At 46.2% G+C, this 24,360-nt stretch overlaps 1 protein-coding gene across 1 annotated transcript in view; it reads left to right on the forward strand.

Annotated features, from left to right (window-relative positions):
• Positions 1–24,360, forward strand: part of CYFIP1 (cytoplasmic FMR1 interacting protein 1) — an 85,893-nt gene that overhangs the window by 33,969 nt on the left and 27,564 nt on the right. Inside the window, 13 exon segments of the mRNA XM_058542224.1 lie at positions 1,085–1,207; positions 2,538–2,663; positions 8,567–8,733; positions 10,027–10,174; positions 10,983–11,279; positions 11,282–11,348; positions 11,351–11,548; positions 12,586–12,742; positions 13,974–14,070; positions 16,007–16,083; positions 16,192–16,300; positions 17,282–17,401; positions 19,427–19,626. Coding sequence (XP_058398207.1) covers positions 1,085–1,207; positions 2,538–2,663; positions 8,567–8,733; positions 10,027–10,174; positions 10,983–11,279; positions 11,282–11,348; positions 11,351–11,548; positions 12,586–12,742; positions 13,974–14,070; positions 16,007–16,083; positions 16,192–16,300; positions 17,282–17,401; positions 19,427–19,626 — 1,886 coding nt within the window.

A 24,360-nucleotide genomic window follows, 5' to 3' on the forward strand; every position in this document is an offset into this window, starting at 1 on the left:
AAAAGTTGTTTAAGATTTATATTATAGTGAATTTTGTCTTTAGGTTTCTTCCTCTGGGTTGTTAAATCAAATCACTGTCTTTCAAAGTCACTTGAAGTGGTTTGTTTTGTGTTGGTCTCAGCCTATTGACAGTGATGCTGAGACCCTCACCCAGAACTATACTTACTTGTGGCAACCTGCGGGGAGAGAGCATGCATGCGGGCCTGGGGTTCTGCTTTTATTGGGGTCGAGGGTAGGGGCCTAGGGTTTCACGGGCTCACTCTTTATTGGTGAATTTAAAACGCAAGAGTGGGAATTTAAAGGGTACGAAGAGAAAAAAGGAGTTTCCCAAATGGTCAGTTATGGAAACCAACCAAGATCTCTAAAGGAAAGGAGTCTCAGCGGGGGAGGTGGCTTGGCTCTTTATCTAGTTATGTAGCTGGCAATGTGTTTACTTGAGCTGGATGTCTTTGAAATGGATCCCTCGGCAATCAAAAGCTTAATGTCAGGCGCTTACATTATAATCCAAAAAGCTAGTTATCAGACACACTACATGGTCTCTCTGTGTGGCCATGATGCCAACTTAGTACACAGTTCAGTTCATTGCTTCATTTTGCTTTTGAGTTTCAGGGATCCCTTTTCCCCCCTAATTTAATGTTATATCATAGTATATAAACTGTTTATGTGGTTCCCAAGTCAGTTGTCTCAAAGGAGGCGTATTCAGAGAAGCTGCCTTACCCTCCACCCTCTGCCTCCCTGCCCTGTAGGTCACCATTCTTAAATCTGTTTTATTTGATATAGGCAAATACACATGATGTGCACGTTTTCCTTTACGGGCCAAGTGGAAACATACTGTGCACAGGCCTCTCTGAACACAGTCTACAGCATCCTTTCTCTGCTTTGCGAGCTACAGAGCACCCGTCACCGGGGGCTCTGTGGGCACAGCCTGTTGCTGCAGTGAAGGCTCATGTGCCCATATCGTTTCATATTTTAGAGGGTACCTTTGGGGTAGGTCCCTAGAGTGGGTTTGATGGGTCACGGGGTAAACGCATAGGTGGTTTTTCTGGATATGGAGTGACTTCCTGATGCTTCTGTGGTGCTCTAGGTTGTCACGGGGTCGGGCCGCCAGGAGGCTCAGAAGACAGATGCTGAGTACCGGAAGCTCTTCGACCTGGCACTGCAGGGCCTGCAGTTGCTGTCGCAGTGGAGCGCCCACGTGATGGAAGTGGTAGGCCCTCTATGCTCGCTTTTATTTGGAAATGCAGAGAACTGAAAGAACATCCACCCCCCAGCCGGTTAGAAGTGCTTTTCTTCCCAAGCTCTGAGAAATTGACTAAGGGATATTTTTTCTGCATTAACTTTGGTCTTTGGATCAAGAACAAATTGGCTTTTTATATTTGTCCCTAAAAATAAGAATATATATCAATTTAAATGTTTCTAAGATGACTCAAGGTACATTTCACGTATGTATGTTACAAATAAAGGGCCTCATCTCTTAAAACATTTGATAGAATTAAATTTAAGTACCGTTAGGATTTTTTTTTTTTTGAGGAAGATTGGCCCTGAGCTAACATCTGTTGCCAATCTTCCTCGTTGTTTCCTTTTTTCTCCCCAAAGCCCCAGTAGATAGTTGCATGTCATAGTTGTACATCCTTCTAGTTGCTCTGTGTGGGATGCTGCCTCAGCATGACTTGATGAGTGGTGAGTAGGTCTGCGCCCAGGATCTGAACCAGCGAACCCTGGGTCGCCAAAGCGGAGCGCACGAGCTTAACCGCTACACCACCAGTCTGGCCCCGTTGATTTCTAATTCTCATTTTTTTAAACAATGTTTTCTCTGTGGTGTTCTAGCCATCACTTTCTTTTGTTTAGCATTAGTAAAATGATTTCTGATGCCATGTAAAGATTTGGATACCTATAAGTCATAGAAGGTTTTCTCTTTTGCTGTTTATTTTGCTCAGACCAAAATTATTATATTGGAGGGGCCCGCCTGGTGGTGCAAGTGGTTAAGTGTGTGCGCTCTGCTTCGGTGGCCCGGGGTTTGCATCTTCGGATCCCGGGCACGCATGACGCACCGCTTGTCAAGCCATGCTGTGGTGGCGTCCCATATAGAGTAGAGGAAGATGGGCATGGATGTTAGCTCAGGGCCGATCTTCCTCACACACACACACAAAAATTATTATATTGGATGAGTATGTGATCATTTGAAAGACTAATTCTTTTTTTTAAATGATGAGAAATGCCTAGAGTCTTAGATATTTCAAATAGAATATCCAGGCCATTAACTAAGATGTATTTCTTAAATCTCTGGTATATTTCTTAAACCTGAAGTCCAATGGCCAGAACATTTGCAGTTTTATGGAGATGGACTCTGTGTGTGTGTGTGTGTGTGTGTGTGGTGTGTGCATGCATGCACGTGTAGTTTGTGTGTGTGTGTGACTTTCAGACTCAGCACATACTAGAAGGCTGACCTTTTGGTAGTTTTGACACTGGTGAGTCAGAGAAGCAGTTAAGCATTGTGCGTTCAGTGTGGATGTCTCCCTTCTTTCTGACCATACCAGTATTCGTGGAAACTTGTGCACCCGACGGACAAGTACTCCAACAAGGACTGCCCCGACAACGCCGAGGAGTACGAGCGCGCCACCCGCTACAACTACACCAGCGAGGAGAAGTTCGCCCTCGTGGAGGTGCGGTCTGTCTGCTTTCTCTTCCTCTTATGACTCTGGTCTCAAACTGTCTTCCCTTTCAAAAGCAAAGGCAAAAACATGAATAAAACTGCCCATTTCGTGTCATTGCTTTTGTGTAGGGCAGCCCTTTGCATCTATCACAGTTGTCAAAACAGAGAATAAAGTAGGTTCATGGTCTCTGCATTGACATCTCCCCTGGGCTGATCAGGGCTTCGCTCACGAGTGTCTGGGAGCGGGGAGCAGCTTTTGGTGTGGAATGCAAGAGGACACGACAGGACCCTGGCGGTCTGAGAGAGAAGCGCCCCCCACCCCTCCAGCATTTCTAGCTGTTGAGTCACCAGCTGTTTGCTCTCACAAACGTCGGCCGTGGCTCCCTCAGTTGTGCATTATCTTCACGAGCCTCTTGATGAACAGAAGCTCTTAATTTCAGTGCCACCCAGTTTCTTTTCCTTGTAGTTGTACTTTTCCTGCCTTGTTCAAGAAATTTTTGCATGCTGTAAGGTCGTGAAGACATTCTCCTCCATTGCCTTCTGGATGTTTTATTATTCTGCTTTCACATTTAGAGCTGAAATTCACCCAAAGTGAGTTTTTGAGACGCTCCCCCTGCCACCCTGCTCTGCCTTGCCGCCTTTGTTGTGAACAAGTGACCATACACATGTGGGTTTGTTTTTGCTCACTCTTCTAATCCACTGGTCAGTATGTCTGTCCTGTGCTAACACCCTTCTGTCTTAATAATAGTATCACTGGTTCCGGGTCTGGTAAAGCAAGTCTTTCTGTCTTTAAATGTTCCTCAGTTATTCTTGCCCTTTGCATTTTCATATAAATTTTAGAATCATCTGTTCATATCCCTTTGCAATTTATGAGGCTATGAATAAACCTGTAGATCATTTTTAGGGAGAATTGACAAACTCATGATATTAAGTCTTTTATAAATATGATATATCCCTCCATTTGTTTAGATTCTCTTTAATTTCTCTTTTATAATCTGTGTAAAACTCTTGCACAGCCTTTGTTAGCTTTATTTCTAGGTGTTTGATAGTAGATGGTATATTTTTAAATTTTTCTAAATGTTTGTCGCTGGTATTTAAAATATAAATTATTTTTTGTATTTTTCCTTATGTCTACCAACTTGTCTAAACTCACTTATTAGTTATAATAAAATTACCCATAGATTCTTTTGGTTTTTTAACTTATACAACCATATCGTCTAGAAATGACGACAATTTCGTTTCTCTCATCCTTCTGTGTTTTTCTTTCGAATCATGCTGGGTAGGATCCCTACTCATTAAATAGGAGGCACAAGTCATCTTTGTCTCATTTTTCATCTCAAAGGGAAAGCTTTCAGCATTTCACCATATGCTAGATTTGCTGTAGGTTTCTAGAAGCCACCCATTATCAGCTCAAGGAAGTCGCCTTCTATTTCTTGTTTGTTAAAAGTTTTTATCATAAATAGATATTGATTTTATTAAATACTTTGCATCCATTGAGGTACTCCTATGACTTTCCTGTTTTATTCTATTAATGTGGTGAATTTACATTGATAGGATTTTTTTGATCAGGTTTGAGGTTAACCTAGCCTTGCATTCCTGGTGTAAACTCAACTTGATCATGATATATTGTCCTCTTTATATATTGCTGGATATAGTTTGCTAATAGTTTGCTTAGGATTTTTTCATCAAAGTTAATGAGTGAGAGTGGCTTTTAATATTACTTTTTACTTTTAATGTTTTATTTTAGAACACTTCTAGATTTACAGAAAAATTGCAAAGATGGTGCAGTGAATTCTCATACCCCATTTTCCTTTATTGTTGGCATCTTACATTAATATTGTTACATTCTTAATAAGCCAATATTGCTGCGTTATTAGCTCAAGTCCATACTTTACAGATTTCCTAAACAGATTTCCTCGCTTTTTCCATAATGTCCTTCTGATCCAGATCCCACATTCCATTTAGTTGTCACATGTCCTTAGGATCCTCTGGGCTATGACAGTTTCTCAGACTTTCCTTGTTTGTGATAACCTTGACAGTTTTGAGGAGCACTGGTCAGGTATTTTGTAGAATGTCCCTCAATTGGGATTTATCTGATTTTTTTTTAACAATTAGACTAGGGTTCTAGGTTTTGGGAAGAGGACCACAGAGCTGAAGTGCCTTGTCATCCCATCACCTCAGAGGTACATACTGTCCACGTGACTTATCACTGCTGATGTTGAACTTGACCACTTGGTTGAGGGCGTGTCATCATGTTTCTCTATCGTGGGGTTACCTACACCTACCACCGCCCCCGCTTTCCATAGTGTACTTTTGGGAAGGAAGTCACTGTGCTCAGCCCACCACCCTAAGGAGTGGATAACATTACTTTTTTATAACCTTCTGTTCTAGTGTTTGGATGAGGCTTCATAAAACTACTCATGGGGTGCTCCTTCTTGTCTGCTGTCTGCAGCGGTTTGTGTGAGATGTTATTTCTTCCTTAAATGTTTGCTAACGTTTACTGGCAAAGCTTTCCCTTCATGGGATGGTTTTTGAAACATTCAGTTTCTTGACTATGTATAGGAGTATTCAGATTTTTCTATTTCTTCTTGTATCGCTTTTGGTAAGTTGTATCTTCAGGGATTTTCTAAGAATCTTTCTAAATTTTCTAATTTTTTGGCATAAAGTTTTTCATCATAAATTCTCATCTTATTTGGGTAACAGCTTTTTTTCCCACATGCTGTACAGTTCACCCATTTAAAGTGTAAAATGCAGTGCTATTTTGGTATATTCACAGAGTTGTGCAATCACAATCAAATTTGGAACATTTTTGGTAACTCAGAAAGAAACCACATACTCGTTAGCAGTCACTCTCATTCTCCCCTCCCTTCTACCCTGGGCAGCCACCAGTCTACTTTCTGAATCTGTAGATTTGCCTGTTCTGGACACATCATGTAAATGGAATCATGCGATACTTGGCTTTTTGTGATGGGCTGCTTTCACTTAACGTGATGTTTTCAAGGTTCACACGTGTGTCAGTATTTCGTTCTTTTCATTCCCAAATAATGTTCCATTGTGTGGATATATCACATTTTATTTATCCATTTATTAGCTGATGGACATTTGGGTTGTTTCCAGTTTTTCACTATTATGAATAATGCTGCTGTGAACTTTTGTGTACATGTTTTTGTATGGACGCACATTTTCATTCCTTTTGATGATACACTTGGAAGTAAAATTGCTGGGTCATGTGGTAGCTCTGTGTTTAACATTTTGAGAAACTACCGGGTGGTTTTGCAAAGTGGCAGCATTATTCTACGTTCCTACCAGCGGTGTATGAGGGTTCCACTTTCTCCACATCCTGGTCAATACTTGTTATTGTCTGTCTTTTTGATTCCAGCTGTCCTGCTAGATGTGAAATGGTATCTCACTGTGGTTTTTGATTTGCATTTTCCTAACAACTAATGATGTTGAGCATATTTTCATGTGCTTATTGACAGTTTGTGTATCTCTGAGAAATGTCACTTCAGATCCTTTGCCCTTTTTTGAGGAAGATTGTCTCTGGGCTAACATCTGTTGCCAGTCTTCCTTTTTGCTTGGGGAAGATTGTCCCTGAGCTAACATCTGTGCCAGTCTTCCACTGTGTTGTATATGGGATGCCACCACAGCATGGCTTGATGAGCAGTGTGTAGGTCCACACCTGGGATCCGAACCTGCGAACCCCGGGCTGGCGAAGCAGAGCGTGTGAACTTAACTACTACGCCATGGGGCCGTCTCCACTTTGCCCATTTTTTAATTGAGTTGTCTTTATATTATTGGGTTCTTTATATATTCTGTATACCAGTTCTTATCAGACATATGATTTGCAGTATTTTCCCCCATTCTGTGGGTTTTTAATTTTGATAAAGTTCAGTTTTTCTATATTTTTCCTTTTGTTGCTTGTGCTTTTGGTGTCATATCTTAAGACACCATTGCCTTACCCAGGTTACAAAGATTTACTCCTATGTTTTCTTCTAAGAGTTTTATTATGTATAAATGTATGATCCACTTTGAGATGGTTTTTTTTTATGGTGTGAGGTCGAGGTTGTGTCAGGGGGTCCCCGAGACCACCCTCACGCTAGATTTGCTTGAAAGACTCAGGACTATTAGCTGTTCTATTCAAGATTATGATTGATTGCAGCAAAAGGACACAGATTAAAATCAGCAAAGGGAAAAGGTGCATAGGTGACATCCAGGAGAAAACAGCTGTCCCCTGCTGGTGGTGTTGCCCAGGATGTGCTTACTCTCCCAGCAGTGAGGGGTGACAGCAGGTGCGGTGCTGCCAACCATGGAAGCTCACCCAAGCCTTGGTGTCCAGAGTTTTTGCATGTAGGCATGCAGCAACCATGGGACTGACCTCAGCTACTCAGACTCCAGACCCCCAGAGCAAAAACAGGTGTTCGCCATGAACCGTGTTGTTAGCATCAACTGTCTGTCAAGCTGCTTCCGCACGGGCCCAAAACCAGACACACACGCACTCTTTTCAGGCGGAATCTTCCAGTGGCTCAGAGCTCAGTTCCTAGGAGCCAGCGGAGGGCCAGACCTGAAGACAGGCCTTTCTCGGGAATTTGCGGGGTTCGATCATCCCAGGCCTGCTGGGTTAACCCTTTCCTGCACAGGACCCCACCCTCATCCTTTGGCATGTGGATATCCAGTTGTCCCGGGACTGCTTGTTGAAAAGATAATATTTCCCCATTGAATTGTTTTCACACCCTTGTTGAAAATCAGTTGACTGTAAATGCGAAGGTTTATTTCTGGAATCTTACTTCTCTCCCATTGATCTATATGTTTACCCTGTGCCAGTATACTCTCATAATCTCCCAATATCTGTCAACTGTGCGGTAATTCCCCCTTTCTATTCATAATGCTGGTAATTTACGACTTGTCTATTTTTTTCTTGATGAGTCTTGCTGGGCATTTGTCAATTTATTTGTTTTTAAAACAGCTTTTTCTTAGCTCATTACCTACCTCTATTAGAGGCTTATTTTCCGGTTCATTAATTTTTCCTTTTAGAAATTTATTTCCCCCTACTTTGGGGGGGTTTATTTTGTTTTTCCTATTATAAATTCATGATGAATATTAGTTTATTATTATCTTCAGGCTTTTTTATTTTCTAATATGTGCATCTAAAGCTCACCTTTCAGCACATCTTTTCCTATATCCCATAAGTTTGAATATGTAGTATTTTCATTTTCATTCAGATTGGTATGAATTTGAATTCAGTTCAATTTGAATTTAGAGAATGTACTTTTTTAAATAGAAGTTTTCCCTTTTTTCCCTCATTAGAAAAGCAACACAGATTCATCAAACAAATCCCCAAAGCAAACAAACAGAAAACATGGATGTGCAATGAGGTCGGTATAGCGTCCATGATGCCATCACAGAGAGGAACTTTAAGCAGTTTATGCATTTTCTTCCAGGCCTTTTTATGCATATTAATTCAGCATGCCATTATTGTTTAATAGATGATATTTGGACTACAAACTCTTATAACTTCTTTGTTCTTTTCCAGATAGTAACATATTTGCTTTCCTAAATCTTTTTTCTTCTTTTTCATTTGAAGTCCTTCACAGGGATGTGTCCTTAGCGATGTGGGAGGATTTTGAGCCAGTTACAAACGCTCCTGTTAGCAGAGCCATCCCTGCCTTCAAGGTGCTCGAGGTCTGATAGAATCAGACCCAGGTGCAGGGACGGCTGATGACACAGAGCTGCTCTGAGGAAGATGGTTACAGGACAGCAGCTGCAGAGTGGGAACGCAGGAGGCCCAGAGAGGCGCTGTGCAGAGGGAGAGGCAGCCTCCTGGGAGTGTGTCAGCCGATGGAGCTCAGACTACCTGAGAAGGAGCTGTGTCCTGTCACCCTCCAGCACACTGAAAGTCACATATGCCCCCAACAGGTTATCGCCATGATCAAGGGCTTGCAGGTGCTGATGGGCAGGATGGAGAGCGTGTTCAACCATGCCATCCGGCACACCGTCTATGCCGCGCTGCAGGACTTCTCCCAGGTCACCCTCAGAGAGCCCCTCAGGCAGGCCATCAAGAAGAAGAAGAATGTCATCCAGAGGTCAGCCTCACTGCACGCACCTCCCTGTGCTCAGCATCCGAAATTGTAGGATCATCTTAGGTTTAAACAGCTGTAGAGTTGCATTTTCATAGATACACTCAGTGCATTTGTCTTCAACCTCCAGATGCCCTTCTGGTGAATTTCCTCTAAATGTAGGGCAGTTATTAACCTGAATAGCCTACAATAAATCAAGAACAGTGTCTAAGCTGTCTGTAGACCCAGGGACAAGGGTGTGTTTATCTTGGATGACGAGTGTCTCAAAATCTGTCCAAAGATTCTGGTCACCAGGCCTGTAGGGACTCGCGGCCAATATCCCACCTCCCATCTCAGTGTGTCGTCTTCAGTATTTTTACTTCTGTTCCTTTGGGCCTGTCCTACAAGTTGGTGGAAAACTACACAAATAGTACAGAGATGCTGTAGCAACCTTGAGCTAGTTTTCTCTCAGTGTTGAGCCTTTTAGATAAAGTTGTCTTTCAGAGACATCTATGTAAAATGGAGCTTACAAGGGCTCACGGTGCATTGGTTTCATTTTGTGGCTGTATAGTTGATAGATTTGTCACCAGCGTGGTGTGATTTCTAGCATTAATAAAATTTTACACTGTGAGGCTTACCAGTTAATGTTCGCTCACCTGTAGGGCTGGGTGGAGGTTTTCATGTTTTCAGTCACGCCCTCTGTTTTTGCTCATGCTTGCCATAATGGGAGGCTCACTACGTGGGAAATGTGCAGTGTGGTCTAAGGGTAACTTAGGTTTTAGCTAAAACTCCCTACGAGGTGATCAGGATGGGTGCATGGGTTCATCTCCTACTGTGGTGTCCAGGGGGTCTCTGCATGGTGGTGCCCTGTAGGGGGTGGGACACGTTCCAGACGAGGCCAGGACACAGGCCCAGTAACCGCAGTTATGTTGGTGACTTCACAATCCTGTTAGAAAAGGGGATCAGCCGCAGGGAGGTCAAGTTTCAGCTCTCTAGGTGGATGTTTGTGGTCTGTCCTCTTGTTGCCCTTAGCATGACTCAGTGTTCAGGAAATAAGGTATCACTTCTGGACTAATTGATGCAAACTGCAACTACATCAGATCTTCTCGGGCTAGTAATGTCCCCAAGAAAATTATCTATTTTTAAAATTTCACATTGAACTGGTCTATTACCATGTCCCCCCACTGCCCCCAGGGGAATTCATGTGTGAGAGTTGGCTGTTCCGAGAGCTGTGTGCTAGGTGAGGAGATGCTGTGATTGTCAGTGTCCCTAGGGTGCCAGTGCTCTGTGCCTCGCTGATGACTTGATGGGGCTGTTTAGTGTCCTGCAGGCTATCAGGAAGACTGTATGTGACTGGGACACAGGGCATGAGCCCTTCAACGACCCAGCCCTGCGGGGTGAGAAGGACCCCAAGAGTGGCTTCGACATCAAAGTGCCCCGGCGAGCTGTGGGACCCTCCAGCACACAGGTTCTCATCCCCCCTGCTCCCCTGCCCTACCTGTTCCCCCGAGCGGGTTCACCCTGAGCTGGGGGGCGCTAAGCAAGGCCAGGAGCGAAATGACACCACAGCTGCCTGCTGAGCAGATCAAGTGTTGCCCCTATTGTTTCTGCTCCTCTGTCCCCATCCGGGCGAATCTGGAGCGTTAGCCAAGACATCCCTGTGACTCTCGGATTTGCCCATTTGCATGCAGAACTTAATTTGACTGCATCAACTCCTGTCCCAAAAATGTGAATGAAAGTCTGTGTGTCCGTATTTATGCTGTGTTTCCTGATGGGTGTTAAATGTATGGTTATAATTTTTTTGTTGGGCCTAAAACTGATCATTTCTAAAGATAAAACTTTTGGCAACTTAACAACGTAACTTTTGTGTGTCCCCAGCCTTAAGCCGCCACCGCTGTTCTCTCTCCTGGCACATTCAGCACCCCCAAGCGGCTTTCCTTGACTCTTCAGACCTGATTTAATATTCCCTCTGCTTCTCTCCTCCTCTTTTGGGACTTGGCACTTCTTACTCATCACCTCTCCCTTGGGGACTTTTATAATCTCTTCTGCCAGTCTTTCAGAGAATTACCAGCAAAGCACATTGCTGGCTCTATATGAAACCTCCAAGATATCTGGGAGGAAGGCATTGGGCCCACTCAAGAAGGATAGGTCCTGGGTCTCTCTGACGTGCACGCGCCCTCCCCGCCCTCCGTCCCCACGTGCGCCTCCCCACCCCGTGACGTGTGTGTCTGTGACTAACGGCTCTCTCCGCCTCTCCCCTGTCTGTCCGTGTCTAGCTCTACCTGGTGCGCACCATGGCCGAGTCCTTGAGCTCTGCCGAGCTGCTGAGGCAGCTCAAGTCTCTGGGCATGGAAAGGCTCTTGCATGTGGTAAACGCGTTTCTGAGGCAGTCCTACACCTATCCACCTCTTTTAACCTTTGGTGGTAAGACATCCTTTGTTCTTCTTGTTGACGTTTATGGCACAGAGGTGAACTGCTCCGCTACCAGTTCTTTCTCCCAAGCAGCAGGAACTTGGCCACTTGGATGGGCGCCCAGACCCCCTTTGAGGAGCCGGCTAGCGGCGGGCCGCCCACTCCAGCCCGCTCTGGTCAGGGCACGGCAGAGCAGTCCTTCTCTCGTGGTTTACCTGAGTTTGGCGTAACTAATGTATATTTTCTCCCCCACAAATGTTTCCTTGGATAATGCAGCTTTACATGGTGAGAACCATGCTAGAGTCCCTCATTGCAGACAAAAGTGGTTCCAAGAAAACCCTGAGAAGTAGCCTTGAGGGGCCCACCATATTGGACATAGAAAAATTTCATCGAGAGTCATTCTTCTACACTCACTTGATAAATTTCAGTGGTAAGAGATACTGCTGACCAGCGTCCGGCCCAGCATGTTCTAACACTGCTAACACCATCTAGAATGCTTCCGCCTGCCTGACCGTCCCCTGCTGTGGTCCCCTCACGCACCCAGACGGTGACGTGTCCTAACCTTTGTGCTGTCCCCTCGCCTGTCGCTTTAAATGCACGGCTGGCCAGGGGCTCCCTCCATGTGGTGTGGCCCTTAGGAGGGTGAGGGCTGTGGGGCCATGGAACTGTGGCTGGCCCTGCGACCTGAATACCAAGTCTTTGTAACCTGCACGGGGTCAGAAACACAGGCGAATGTAATCCATCTCCTGGCTCAAGACCAAGACAATGATAAATATCAAAAACAGCCCCCACGGGCAGTGACATATGGAAGGTGGTAGGTGAGCTGACGCAGGCAGCCTGTCCTGGGGTGACGCTGGTCACTGTGCCCAGGATGCCAGGTGGATGCTCTTTGTCATCATGGAATTGTCCCCGTTTATTCTTGTGCTACAGCCGCTTGCTCAGAGCGAGAGGCCTCTGTCTTGGCTGGGGATGCTGCAGGTTTGGAGTAAATTATAGTAAGGCTTTTGTTTTTCACTCTGAAAGGACAGAAATATTTTTTTAAAAAATCTGTCTCCATTTTGCATTAGATAGACTTGCACTGATTATGCATGTAATGCTGCGTCTATATCCTAAGTAAAACAAAGTAATACTGTTTTTATTTCTCCTTTTAAAAAGGACAATTTTTTTTCTCCCAATCCCACCAAGAGGCTCACAGGGCTGACAAGGTCCCATTGGTGGGTGGTAGTGTCCAGTGGGGGCGGGACGCTGACTCTTTTCATGAGCGAGGATGTGCAAGGTCCAGGGGGTCTTTGCCTGCAAAGATCCCTAGTGTGAGGCGCTCTGCGCCCCCTCCCCGCTCACGTCCACTCCCGCATGGCTCAGGGCTGAGAGCGAAGGAGTTGGCGCCTGGCATGCGGCCCCGAGATCACCCTGCTGAATCTTTTCTGCTTGCATAAGATTAACGTGGTGTTGTTTGAATCTTTTAAGAAACACTGCAGCAGTGCTGTGACCTCTCACAGCTGTGGTTCCGAGAGTTCTTCCTGGAGCTGACGATGGGCAGGAGGATCCAGTTCCCCATTGAGATGTCCATGCCCTGGATCCTGACAGACCACATCCTGGAGACCAAGGAGGCGTCGATGATGGAGTGAGTGTCCTGCGGGCCTGTCTCGGCTCTCTGTTCATGGTGACCGGGGTCCTTGGTGGCATTTGGGAGCTAGGAGGTGGAGGAAGGGGCCAGACTGTTCTTAGCACTTCATTTGAGGTGGTAATTCTTGGGGTGAGACTTCGGAGATTAATACATGTAACAGGTTTCTTGGCTTTGAACTGAAATCAGGAGCTTGGGCAGTAGAACTGATGAAGTCCCACCATGTCCAGGTGCTGGCCAGGCCCTGGGGACTCAGCCAAGGTCAGGGAGAGAAGATGTGGCCTGGCCTCTCGCTTGCTGCAGCCTCCAACCCAGATGAATTTGGGAGAAGAAGTGTTGATTGGACGGCTTTGTTTTCAGGTCCAGCCTCAGGGCTGGGGCAGGGGTCAGAGACTTTCAAAATATGAAGTCCATGGAGGGAAAGTAATAGCAAAGGGGAGTGTCTTGTGGTGACCAGATCAGGGACTGACCCAGCAGGTTCCTCTTCCGTTCACCGGGCAAATGGTTAGCACCTCGCCTTTGCCCATGCGCATCAGTTCTCCCGTGGCGGTCAGGAAGGTGGCCTTCCACTTTCTCTGGAGTGGCCGTGGCATCTGTTCTGCAGTGTCAGAGATGTTGTGAGGAGCACGGAGACCCAACATAGAGGCATTGACGTGCCTCTGTGTCGTGCTTCTGGGGTTGGTTCTGCTGCTCACGTGGCCTCCCCCTGCCAAGCAGGAGCAGTTTGGTGCCCTCAGCGGGACCTTCCTCCTGGAGACTGTTGGCCACCACCTTTTGTCTAGGCATGAGCAGGGAGAGAGGGGCTTTCGGCCGCACTGGACATGCTCGTGGTCAACTGTGGGACCCGGAACCTTTATATATTTTTCTTTTTAAGTCAGATAGTCTATTCTTAAAAATAAGAAAATAACTTATTTTTGTGGTTATAAAAAATACTACGTACTTGTGGTGAACAACTTTGAAACATGACAGGTGAGAAGCTGCAGTTACAGGAGGGCGTTGTGGACCCACCAGGTGCCGGGGCCTGAGTCAGGTGTCCCTCCCATGGAATTGGCCGGCCTGGCGGGAGCGTGCCATCAAGGCCCTCGGCAAGAACCGAGTTGGGCATTTGAAGTAAGAGATTGTTTTTCCTCACGTGAGAGGAAAACGGGGAAAGTTCAAGTTCTCGAGGTGTGCGGGGCGTGAGGGCCGAGAAGGCCCACGGGGAGACTGGCTGACGGCTCGCCCTCTGCAGGTACGTCCTCTACTCCCTGGACCTGTACAACGACAGCGCCCACTATGCCCTCACCAGGTTCAACAAGCAGTTTCTCTACGACGAGATCGAGGCGGAGGTGAGGGCCCACGCACTGCACACAAACTTGCCTTACTTTCCTTTTTCTCTGGTATTAGAGGAAGCAGACTTTCTTTATAATACAAGCAAGTTTAAACAATGGATTGAACTTTTGAAATAAACATTTTGGGGTGAACCCTACTATCTGCACTTTTCTCTGTGCATCTACACGTGTGACAAGTGGGGTCCTACAATATAAGCTGTGGGGTGACATGCTTCTTCACTTGACAGCATGTCACAAGCCCTTCCGCCTGTCTCCTGTTGTGGATGCGGTCTGACGCAGGCGCATGGTACATAGTAGACACACGGGACCAACGCCTGTTTTATTTCTTTCATTTTAGCTTTTTATTTTTCTTATTATAAATAATGCTTTGATTAACTTTTGGGCTCATAATTTTTTAGCTGTGTTGGATTATTTCTTGAGGACAAATTCCTGTAGGTGGAATGATTAAGCTGTGGATACACAATTAAGGAGATAAATCTTATTTTCTAGCTTAAGATTTAAGAGAATTTAAGCTCAACAAATTGCACCGTGCAGCTGGGTCTCCTTCTCCAGCTCCTCACAAAGACCCCCAGAAGGCACTTCTTCAGGGAGATTCTGGGTAATGCAGGGTGGGCACAGGGCAGAGACCCGCAGGTCCTGGGGCGGCTATCCTCTGTCACAGTTCCGGGGGCGGGGGGTGCTAGCCCCATTTGCAAGCGAGGATATGATTTCAAGGGTGAAGTTGCAGGGCTGTGTCCACCCTGTGTCTCCTGACTGACCTCAGTGCCCAGAGCAACTGGCCCTGCTCCAGGGGAGGCCTGGGCTATGGTTCCTGAGAAACACAGCCTGGTGGCAGAAGCCGCCCCCAGAGCGGGGACCTGAAATGCAATGCGCATTAACCTCCTGGGAACACATGATGAAGAGAGACTTTTTCATATTCCTTTGTATTGAAGAGAATAGGAGCATTTTTCTCCATCAGTAAGAAAAGGTCTGACCTAATTTTCAGTGGCTGTGTGGTGGTTACTCCTGGCTACACCACAATGTATTTAATCTGCTGTTCTTGGACAATAAGGTTGTTTCTTGTTTCTCTTTCCTGGTAAGAACCTCTGTTAGTTGCCTTAACAAAACTTTTTTTTTTTAATTTTACATCCTTAGGACTTTTTTATAACTAGAAGTTTATACCTTTTGATCCCCTTCACCCATTTTGCCCACCCCCTTCACCCCCGGCCTCTGGCAACCATCAATATGTTCGTTCTTTGTATCTATGAGCTCAGTTTTCTTTTTTCTTTTTGGTGAGGAAGATTGGTCCTGAGCTAACATCCGTTGCCAATCTTCCTCTTTTTGCTGAGGAGGATTAGCCCTGAGCTAATATCTGTGCCCATCTTCCTCTATTTTGTGTAGGGGATGCCGCCACAGCATGGCTTGATGAGCGATGCATAGGTCCGTGCCCGGGATCCTAACCCATGAACCCCAGGCCCCCAAATGAAGTGTGTGAACTTAACCACTATGCCACTGGGCCGGCCCCTCAGTTTTCTTTTATTAGATTCCACATACAAGTGAGCTCATATGGCATTTATCTTTCTCTGTCTGACGTATTGCACTTAGCATAATGCCCTCAAGGTTCATCCATGTTGTTGCAAAATGGCAAGATTTCCTTCTTTTTTATGACTGAGTAATATTCCATCGCGTTTGTGTGTGTGTGTGTGTGTGTATGTGTACTGTATCTTCTTTATCCATTGATCCATCAGTGGACACTTAAGTTGTTTCCATGTCTTGCCTTTTGTAAATAATGCTGCAGTGAACTCGGGGGTGCAGATATGTGTTTGAGATGGTGATATCATTTCCTTCAGATATATATCCAAAAGTGGAATTGCTGGATCAAAAGAGATTTTTTTGTGTTATTTGATACTGATTTAGGGAATCAAAGTCTAATGCATGCTTTCTTTTTCTTCAGGTGAATCTATGCTTTGACCAATTTGTTTACAAGCTGGCAGACCAGATATTTGCATATTATAAGGTTATGGCAGGAAGGTGAGTATGTGATTTGTGATTTGAGTACGAAATCTTGGATAACTTGATGTGACATTTCCATTAAAATTCACAGTGTGTGAGAAACGTCCTCTTTTCCTTCTATACTAGTTTGCTTCTTGATAAACGGTTACGATCAGAATGCAAGAATCAGGGGGCGACAATCCATCTCCCGCCATCTAACCGCTATGAGACGCTGCTCAAGCAGAGGCACGTGCAGGTGAGCCAAGCTTCTCCTAGTGGGGCGAGGTGTGGAGCTGGCATCGGAAGTAGTGGGTTTTTCTTAGAGCTCACTAGGTTTTAATAGATGTCATATGTTATGTGACTGTGGGAACATCCTTATGAAGTGTTAAGATTTTAAAGACAAACAGGTTCTATTGGATAACCTGAAACACAAGGGAAGACCTGCAGTGCTCTGCCCCCAGGCCTGCTTGGGCCCCCAGTGCAGGCTCGGCCCCACAGGGCTCGGCTCCTCTCGAGGAGCCCGAAAGCCCGAGTTTGTAAAGGATGAAGGTGACAAACGCTTGTCAGTGCAGAGTGTTGGAGAGGAGCTTTCCTTCGGCCGGCACAAAGAACACAGTGCTTGTTTTTTGTTTCTTTAAAAACAGGATGTATACATCACAAAAAAATTAGGAACATACAGAAAACAGTAGGGAAAATTCCATATAAGTCTGTCTATCTACAGATAACCACCATTCACATTTTGGGACATTTTTCACCAGAGTTTTGTCTGTGTTTTTATGTATTGAAATGATATTGAGGTACACATATGTCGTTAGACTCTGAAATAGAGATGGAGTAATTTTCTTACTCATCCTTATAACACTGGAGGTCAGGTGTGCACGGGCAGCTCTGTGGTGGGAGATGGTCCTGAACACTGTCATAAGGGGTGTGCTCACTGACAGACCCGATTCTCCAGGGTCGCTGGTGAGGCTTGGGGTTTCTGTCCGTGATGTAAGTGTAAATTCAATGCAAAGGGCACTGCAGAAGTCCTCTATGGCTTTGACTGGCAGCATTTCAGCTCCAGGAAGGTAGGGCATTTGATTGTGACACCTGTATATATAATTTCATCTAAAATGTTTAAGTTTTGTACATTATTTGCTTGTCTTCTCTTTTGGAATTGGTTTCTGGGGGGATATATATATATTTTCTTGCTTGTTTGTTTTTCTCGTTCTCTCTTTCCGCCCTCTTCATCCCGCAGCTCCTGGGCAGGTCCATAGACCTCAATCGTCTGATTACTCAGCGTGTCTCCGCAGCCATGTATAAGTCTCTGGAACTGGCAATTGGACGATTTGAGAGTGAGGACCTGACGTCAATAGTGGTAAGTGCTCTCCCCTTTCTCAGGCTTAGCAGATCTGGGGGAGACTGGTCGCAAGGATTGGAGCTAATTTACTTTGTCCTTATTGATAAATTGAACCAATAGTAGGTTCGGTTTTTGCACAGAAATCAAAAGGTATACACTAACTGAGCTTGGGCTATCCTCAGTATGTTTTTTAAGCATCTGCTCTTAGTAGTCACAATTCTAAATTGACTTCAAAGAACAGATAATCCCAGTCTTGAATAAATTACACCTAACTATGGCAAAAGATATGACAAAAGAATGAAAGGGGGAAAGTTTTAAGGATCAAGAAGAAATGAAGACAGAGAAAAAGGATTTGAGAGAAAAGCATATAGAAGATGGACAATGAAGATCCAACATAGATGACATAGGGGTCCCTGAAGAAGAAAACCAGAGCAATGGATGGAACAAATATTAAAAATTGTATTTCAAGAAAACATTGATAAAATAAAAAACACACTATAAATATATATTAAAAGCATACATCATGTACCTGGGAAATTGACCCAAAGTGGCAACACCGAGGAATATTGCAGTAAAAGTATTGGACTTCATAGGAAAAGAAAAAGTCCTCTGGGTATCTGAGCAGAGCAATCAGGGAAAGAACATCTGATTGTCGTCAGAACACTGCCAGCAGCTCTTCATGCCAGAAGCCAAGGAAAGGAAGTGAGCATTAAGGATTTTGTGCCAAGCCAAATCCATCTTCCAAGAATAGTGGTCACAGACAAATGGTGGTGAACGTGCCAGATCTCGAGGAAGATTGTTCATTATCAGAGAAGCAGCCTCGGGCAGGAGAGCGTCAGAAGCCTCGGAGGACTGGGGGGACATCTCCTCGGGACACGCTGCAGGATTCAGCATCTCCACATAGGGTCTGGGGCCATGGTATTTTAATTGTCATTGGCCGTATATGATTTGGATTGAAATCATTGGTTGAGGCTTTGACCTAGACCAGCACTACCCATCAGAAATATAACGCAAGCCACATAGATAATTTTAAATTTAATCATAGTCACGTTAGACAAGCAAAAAGAAATAGGTGAAATTAATTTTAATGATCTATTTTATTTAACCCAATATATCCCAAAATTAACAATTCAACATGTAATCATTATAAAAATATTATTGAGGGCCGGCCCGGTGGCGCAGGTGGTTAAGTGCGCGCGCTCTGCTGTGGCGGCCCGGGGTTCGCCGGTTCGGATCCCGGGTGTGCACCGACACACTGCTTGGCAAGCCATGCTGTGGCGGCGTCCCATGTAGAGTGGAGGAAGATGGGCACGGATGTTAGCCCAGGGCCAGTCTTCCTCAGCAAAAAAAAAAAGAGGATTGGCAGATGTTAGCACAGGGCTGATCTCCTCACACACACACAAAAAAATATATTATTGACACAGATATCTTACGTTCTTTGTTTTCATACTCGGTTTTTGAAGTCTGGTGTGTGTCTCACACAGACAGTGCACCTTAGTTTGGACCAGCCACGTTCCTGTTCCCGTACATGGCCCGTGGCTGCTGCAGGGGATAGCGCAGACCTAGGCAGGTTTTTATGAGCCATCAGTGTGAAAGCTTCTGTGAACCTGCCTGCCAGCTCTGCCACACAGCCGTGCTTATGAATAACCCCAGGCACATTGGAGAAGGTGACTCAGCCTAACACTGAGTACATAGGTGGGGGTGGACACGTCAGTAGTGTCTGCCCTGTAAGGTGGTTGGAGGCCAGTGGTGGGGTGACTGCAGAGGAGAAAAGACAATTGGCCCCGTAGGGGCGACCGTGGAAAGGAGGGGCATTTTAAGGGCCCTTGGGAGGGCACGATGAATTTAGGTGTGAGAAACCAGCTTGTGTTGCCTACCAGACCCCTGCCGTGTGTGGTCTTGGCGTAGCTCACTGGCCCCACCTTAGTGTGTCCTGCTCTGTTTTGTCCCCTTGCGCACCCCCCCCCCACTGTCCATGTGGAGAATGGAGGTCACTGCACTGGGCCCAGTTCTGTCCTCATACCCTGTCTTTGTGGTCCCTAGGAGCTGGACGGCCTCTTGGAAATCAACCGCATGACCCACAAGCTGCTGAGCAGGTACCTAACGCTGGACAGCTTTGACGCCATGTTCCGGGAGGCCAACCACAACGTGTCGGCGCCTTATGGGAGAATCACCCTCCACGTCTTCTGGGAACTCAACTATGACTTCCTGCCCAACTACTGCTACAATGGCTCTACCAACCGGTGAGCGTGCCTCCTCACGGATGGTTCCGGATGCTTCTGCGAAAGGATATCTAAACAAGATGGTCTCAGGGCCTCCACCATGTCCGCTGGGTCACTGTGCCCTCCTCTGTTCCCATCAGGATACTCAGGCCCTCCTGGTCTCCTCCATTTACAGGTGCAGCCTGGGCCAGCCCTGGGGCATGTGGTCATGGCTTTGCATGTGGAGACTGCATGGCAAGCCAGGGTTCCTGTCTAGGGCACTTGCTTGTGGCTCACGGTGGAATCTCATGCACGTGGACAGCGGCTGCTGGGTCTGCATCACCTCCACAGTTTTAAGTCTACCTGACACTGGAATGTGGTGGGCGACTCTGCTTTTCATGTTTCCCTTCTGGGATATTAGAATGTGTGAGGATCCTCGGTTTGCCACTCTCCCACCCTCCCACCATTTTACTACTATGTTGAACAACACAAAATAGCCAATTGGACAGTGGCATGGTTGATAGCAGCAGTTTCCTGTGGTCCAGGCTTACAATACGGCCCAAGTCCTGGGACGGTCCTGTCTTGGCCTCTGTGCACTGGGCTGCCATCTGTTGGAGGTTTGTTCTCTCTGCACTGAGCTTGGTTCCTGCTCCATGTCAGCCCGTGCCAGGGCCGTGTGTGTGAGAGTATGGGTGTGTGTGAGCGAGAAAATATGCATGTGAGAATGTGTGTATGTGAGAGCATATGTGTGCACGTGTGAGTGTACGAGAAAAAATGTGGGTGTTTGAGTGAGAGTATGTGCACATGTGAGTGTGTGAGAATAAACATGGATGTGTGAGTATGCATGAGAGTGTGTGAGTGTAAGACCTAGAAAGTGTGAATGTGAGAGAGTGTGTGCATTTGTGAGAGAGTGTGTGAGTGTTATGACCACTTTTTAAAAATAAGTGTCTTCTATTTTGTTTTGCTTTGCTACTGGATCTGAACATCCACGTATTGGCTGAATTGTTACTGCCTTTCAGGCCCAGAGTTCTGTGTCTCGAGACGGGGGAGCTGAGCTCTGGGCTGAGGACAGAAGGGAGGCCCCCCTGCAGTCTGATCATATCTACTGTTGCCATTGTCAGTTGGGGCCCCGGGGTTGGACTTCCTTGTGGGGAGGCAGGCGTGTCTCCTGGTGCACGGAGCTGTTCCATCGGAGCCGTCCGCCCAGCCCCAGGTGGCTGATGGCGGTCCCCAGGCAGTGGTGGTGGGGACGTGGTGAAGGCCTCCAGAGTCGTGTGTGGAGGAGCCCCAGTCGGCCTCCATTCGGGGGGCCTCCAGGCCTGGCTGGGTACGGTCCACCAGAACCAAACTTTAGAGACTATTCCTCCCTGTTTAACTTCCTTTTAAGGTGCCCAGTTTCTGAAACAGATATTTTTCAAGTTGTTATAGAGTCTGAATTAACTGAAAGTATATTTTTATTACAGAAATAATGCATCATAATTATAGAAAAGCTAGAGATCATATATATGAGGGGAAAACTGATTAAATCCCCAGAGATTTCCCTTGTAAAAAAACGTGTCTATCTTCTCGAGTTTTTGCCATACAAATATATGTAGGTACTTTTATTCTGCAGACATGGGTGTCATCAGGCGTACTGTTAGATACACATTGTTTTCTCACGTGATGTATTAGGAGGAGGGTCGTCCCATGTTAGTGAGGATACGTACGTGCTTCTTCTCCTGCTGAGCATCTGTTTAAGTGATGGCCAGTGTTCACAGGGTTCTCTGTTTTGGTTGGTCCATTGGACATTGGAACCTTTGGGATTGGTTTCTGTTACCTTTCCTTAAATCGTTAGAACTGGCGTCTGGTTAGAACTGGCGTGTCCAAAGGTGAAGTGCAACAGAACCCCGCTGTCAGTGGGCTGAGAAAAGGGCTTACAGTGGGGTGACAATTGGACAACACAGGGAGTTGTGACTTTCTGTATTATTTTAGGTTGTATCTTTGATTATCTAGCGTTTTGTCACCCTTTAAAGGGTTTGCTAGATGTCTGGCAACAGTGAAAGATGTTCCCTGAGTGCCTGTGAGCCTGCTGCACTGAGAGGCCACACAGCTGCGGCCTCTCCTGGTGATGGGCCAGTGGGTAGAGCGGAAGGACTGCAGGGAAGGGGCAGGAGCACGTGGTGATAAAATTCAGCAGGTGCCCTAAACCCTTCTGCTGAATTGTTTTCTGGAAGACGCTCCAGGCATCTGAATGAAAGTTGGGTGAGGAGTGTGGAGCTAGAGGCCCTGCCCGCCAGGTTGGCCCGTGTCAGTGTCCTCACCTTGGGTGGGGCTGATGATGGAGAACATCCCGCCATCCAAGGCTGCCTGGCCTGCCGGCAGCAGGAGTCTCCCTGTCAAAGACAGAGTTGCCAGGGCTCAGGTCAGGAAATTGGTGCTGCGTAACCCGGTGACCTGATGGAGAGTGGAAACCTCCAGGCCAGCGTCAACTGGAGGGCCTTTGTGGATCTGTCTGTGGGATGAACTTTGAGGCATCCGCCAGCTAAACAGCAGAGGCACCAAGTGGCACCTCAGCCCTCGGTTCCCTGAGTTCACACAACACAGCATCTAACATAAATGACAGCAAGCGGAAGAGACAGCACTGGGTGCCTTTGTCTCTTGTCCCCCACTGGCCCGTGAGGCACTGTGAACGTTCCTGTTTGCAGAGTGGGCACAGAGCTCTGGGAGGCTGCGTGTGGGCCCTACCTGGGCAGCAGGAGGCCGCTCTGCCCACCGCGGAGAGCCGCAGGACCTCCTTGAGCAGCTGGTTGATCACCCCTGGAGCCCAGTTTCACCTGTGTCAGGGTTGCTGCCCTTGGGGCACATCTGTTGGCAGCGGCCAGCGTGAAGTGACCTCAGCCTCCTTGGGCCCTGAGATGCCGTTTGGAGGGACCCCTGTCTGTCACAGGGCCCTCTCCTCCCTGGAGGAGCTCTGCCTTACTTGGGCGACCTCCACCCTGCATTCGTGTTGACAGATGCTATTACTTCTCATTTTTAACAGGTCTTCCAGGGCAATCGTTGTAGCTTCATAATCTTTTTCCAGATTTTAAAATAGCATTTTGTGTGTCTAAGTTATCTATGGAAGCCTGAGAAGACAGACAAAACTGTGCCACCCCGTGTTTTAATTCCACGCCTGAGGGTTTCTGAAAGCTGCTAGAGGGAAGCCAGAACTTCGCTTGTTCCTCCACATATCTGCTTAATTGCTTCTTATTTCTGATCAGTGCTTCTGCCTGGTGACTCTGGGGAGTGGCGTAGGGTGGCCTGTGACTTAAGAATAACCTGACAGCTAATAATTGTGTGACAGTGCTATAGCCTGGAAACAGGCCAGCGGTTGGGTTGGAGTCAAGCCTCTGGCCAGCAGACCACAGAGGGAGGGATGTGCTCAGTCACTTTGTCCCGTCATTGGTGGTGTTCACTTCCGCCCTTGGTTAAGGTGGTGGCTGCCAGGTTTCTCCCTGGCATGTTAAGCATTTTATATTTGAAATTTATAAGTAATTTATAGGGAGATAATTTGAAACTTTGTAAATAAACTGTTCCTTGTTAAAATTTGGCCCACTCATTTTAGCATCTGTTGACGATTCTTACCCAAATCAGTTATCACTATGATGATAGATGATAGATTTTCAAACTTCTTCATTCCATCTACATATATGAGTTAGCATTCTGCTGTGCTTGTTAGCATTTATTTCTTTGTTTCTTTATTATCAGTAAGGCCTCAGGGATTCTAACTCAGGGTTATGATCTGTTATTATCATTACTTGATTCTTGTGGCTCAAATCGGTCCAGCGTTGGCCAGCGGAAGCCCCTTCTGCCTACTTGCTGTGTCCTGTTGGCTGTCCCCGTCATCTTTAAGCACTGCCCTACTTTCTGCGCAACAAGAAGTTCCAGGTTCATCTTGTACTTCTGCTCTATCCTTGCAATCTGTTGTTTCTACAAGGATTCCTTTTAGTGGAGAGTATTTTAAAACTAAGCCTGATACTTAAAAAGTAAGTCTGGGTGTTAGGTATGCTCATTGCTACTGGGGTGTCATTGTTTCTGGACCCTTTCGGTGGTCAGAGCTAGGAAATACTTGCTCATGTACTGTATTAGGTTCCTGTGGTTGCTGTAACAAATTACCACAAACTGGGGGCCTTAAAACAGAAATTTCTTTTCTCACAGTTCTGAAGGCTAGACGTCCGAAATCAAGGTGTCAGCAGGGCTGTGCTGCTTCTAAGACTCTGAGTGGAATCTTTTCTTGACTTCCCGGCTTCTGGTGGTATCTCCCGGCCTTCCTTGCCTTGCAGCTGCCCCACTTCAGTCTCCGTCTCTGTCGTCATATGGCCTTTTCCCTGCGTGTCTCTCTTCTTGTAAGGACACGAGTCATCTTGGATTGAGGGCCCACTCTACTCCGTTGTGACCTCATCTTAACTGATTACATCTGCAACAACCCTATTTCTGAATAAGGGCACATTCTGAAGTGCTGGTAATTAAGACTTCAAATTATCATTTTAGGGGACACAATTAAACCCGTGACGTGTGCGTGCGTGTGCGTGCGCTTCTCTAAAACTGTCTATATATAGTAAAACCACGAATTCACACTGATATCTTCACTTCCAGTTCAACACCGCAGGGTTCATTCTGGTCTTCTCCCTTTATATTTTTGTAACTTCCTTCTATACCGAGAATCCTTGTTTCATTCTTCTTTTTACTCATTTTCTCAATTCTAGAAAATGCAGAAAATAGTTTCAGAATTACGAATCCTTACCACAAACACAAAAC

Source organism: Diceros bicornis, chromosome 5 (assembly GCF_020826845.1).
Source record: "Diceros bicornis minor isolate mBicDic1 chromosome 5, mDicBic1.mat.cur, whole genome shotgun sequence".
NCBI classification, from domain to species: Eukaryota; Metazoa; Chordata; class Mammalia; order Perissodactyla; family Rhinocerotidae; genus Diceros; species Diceros bicornis.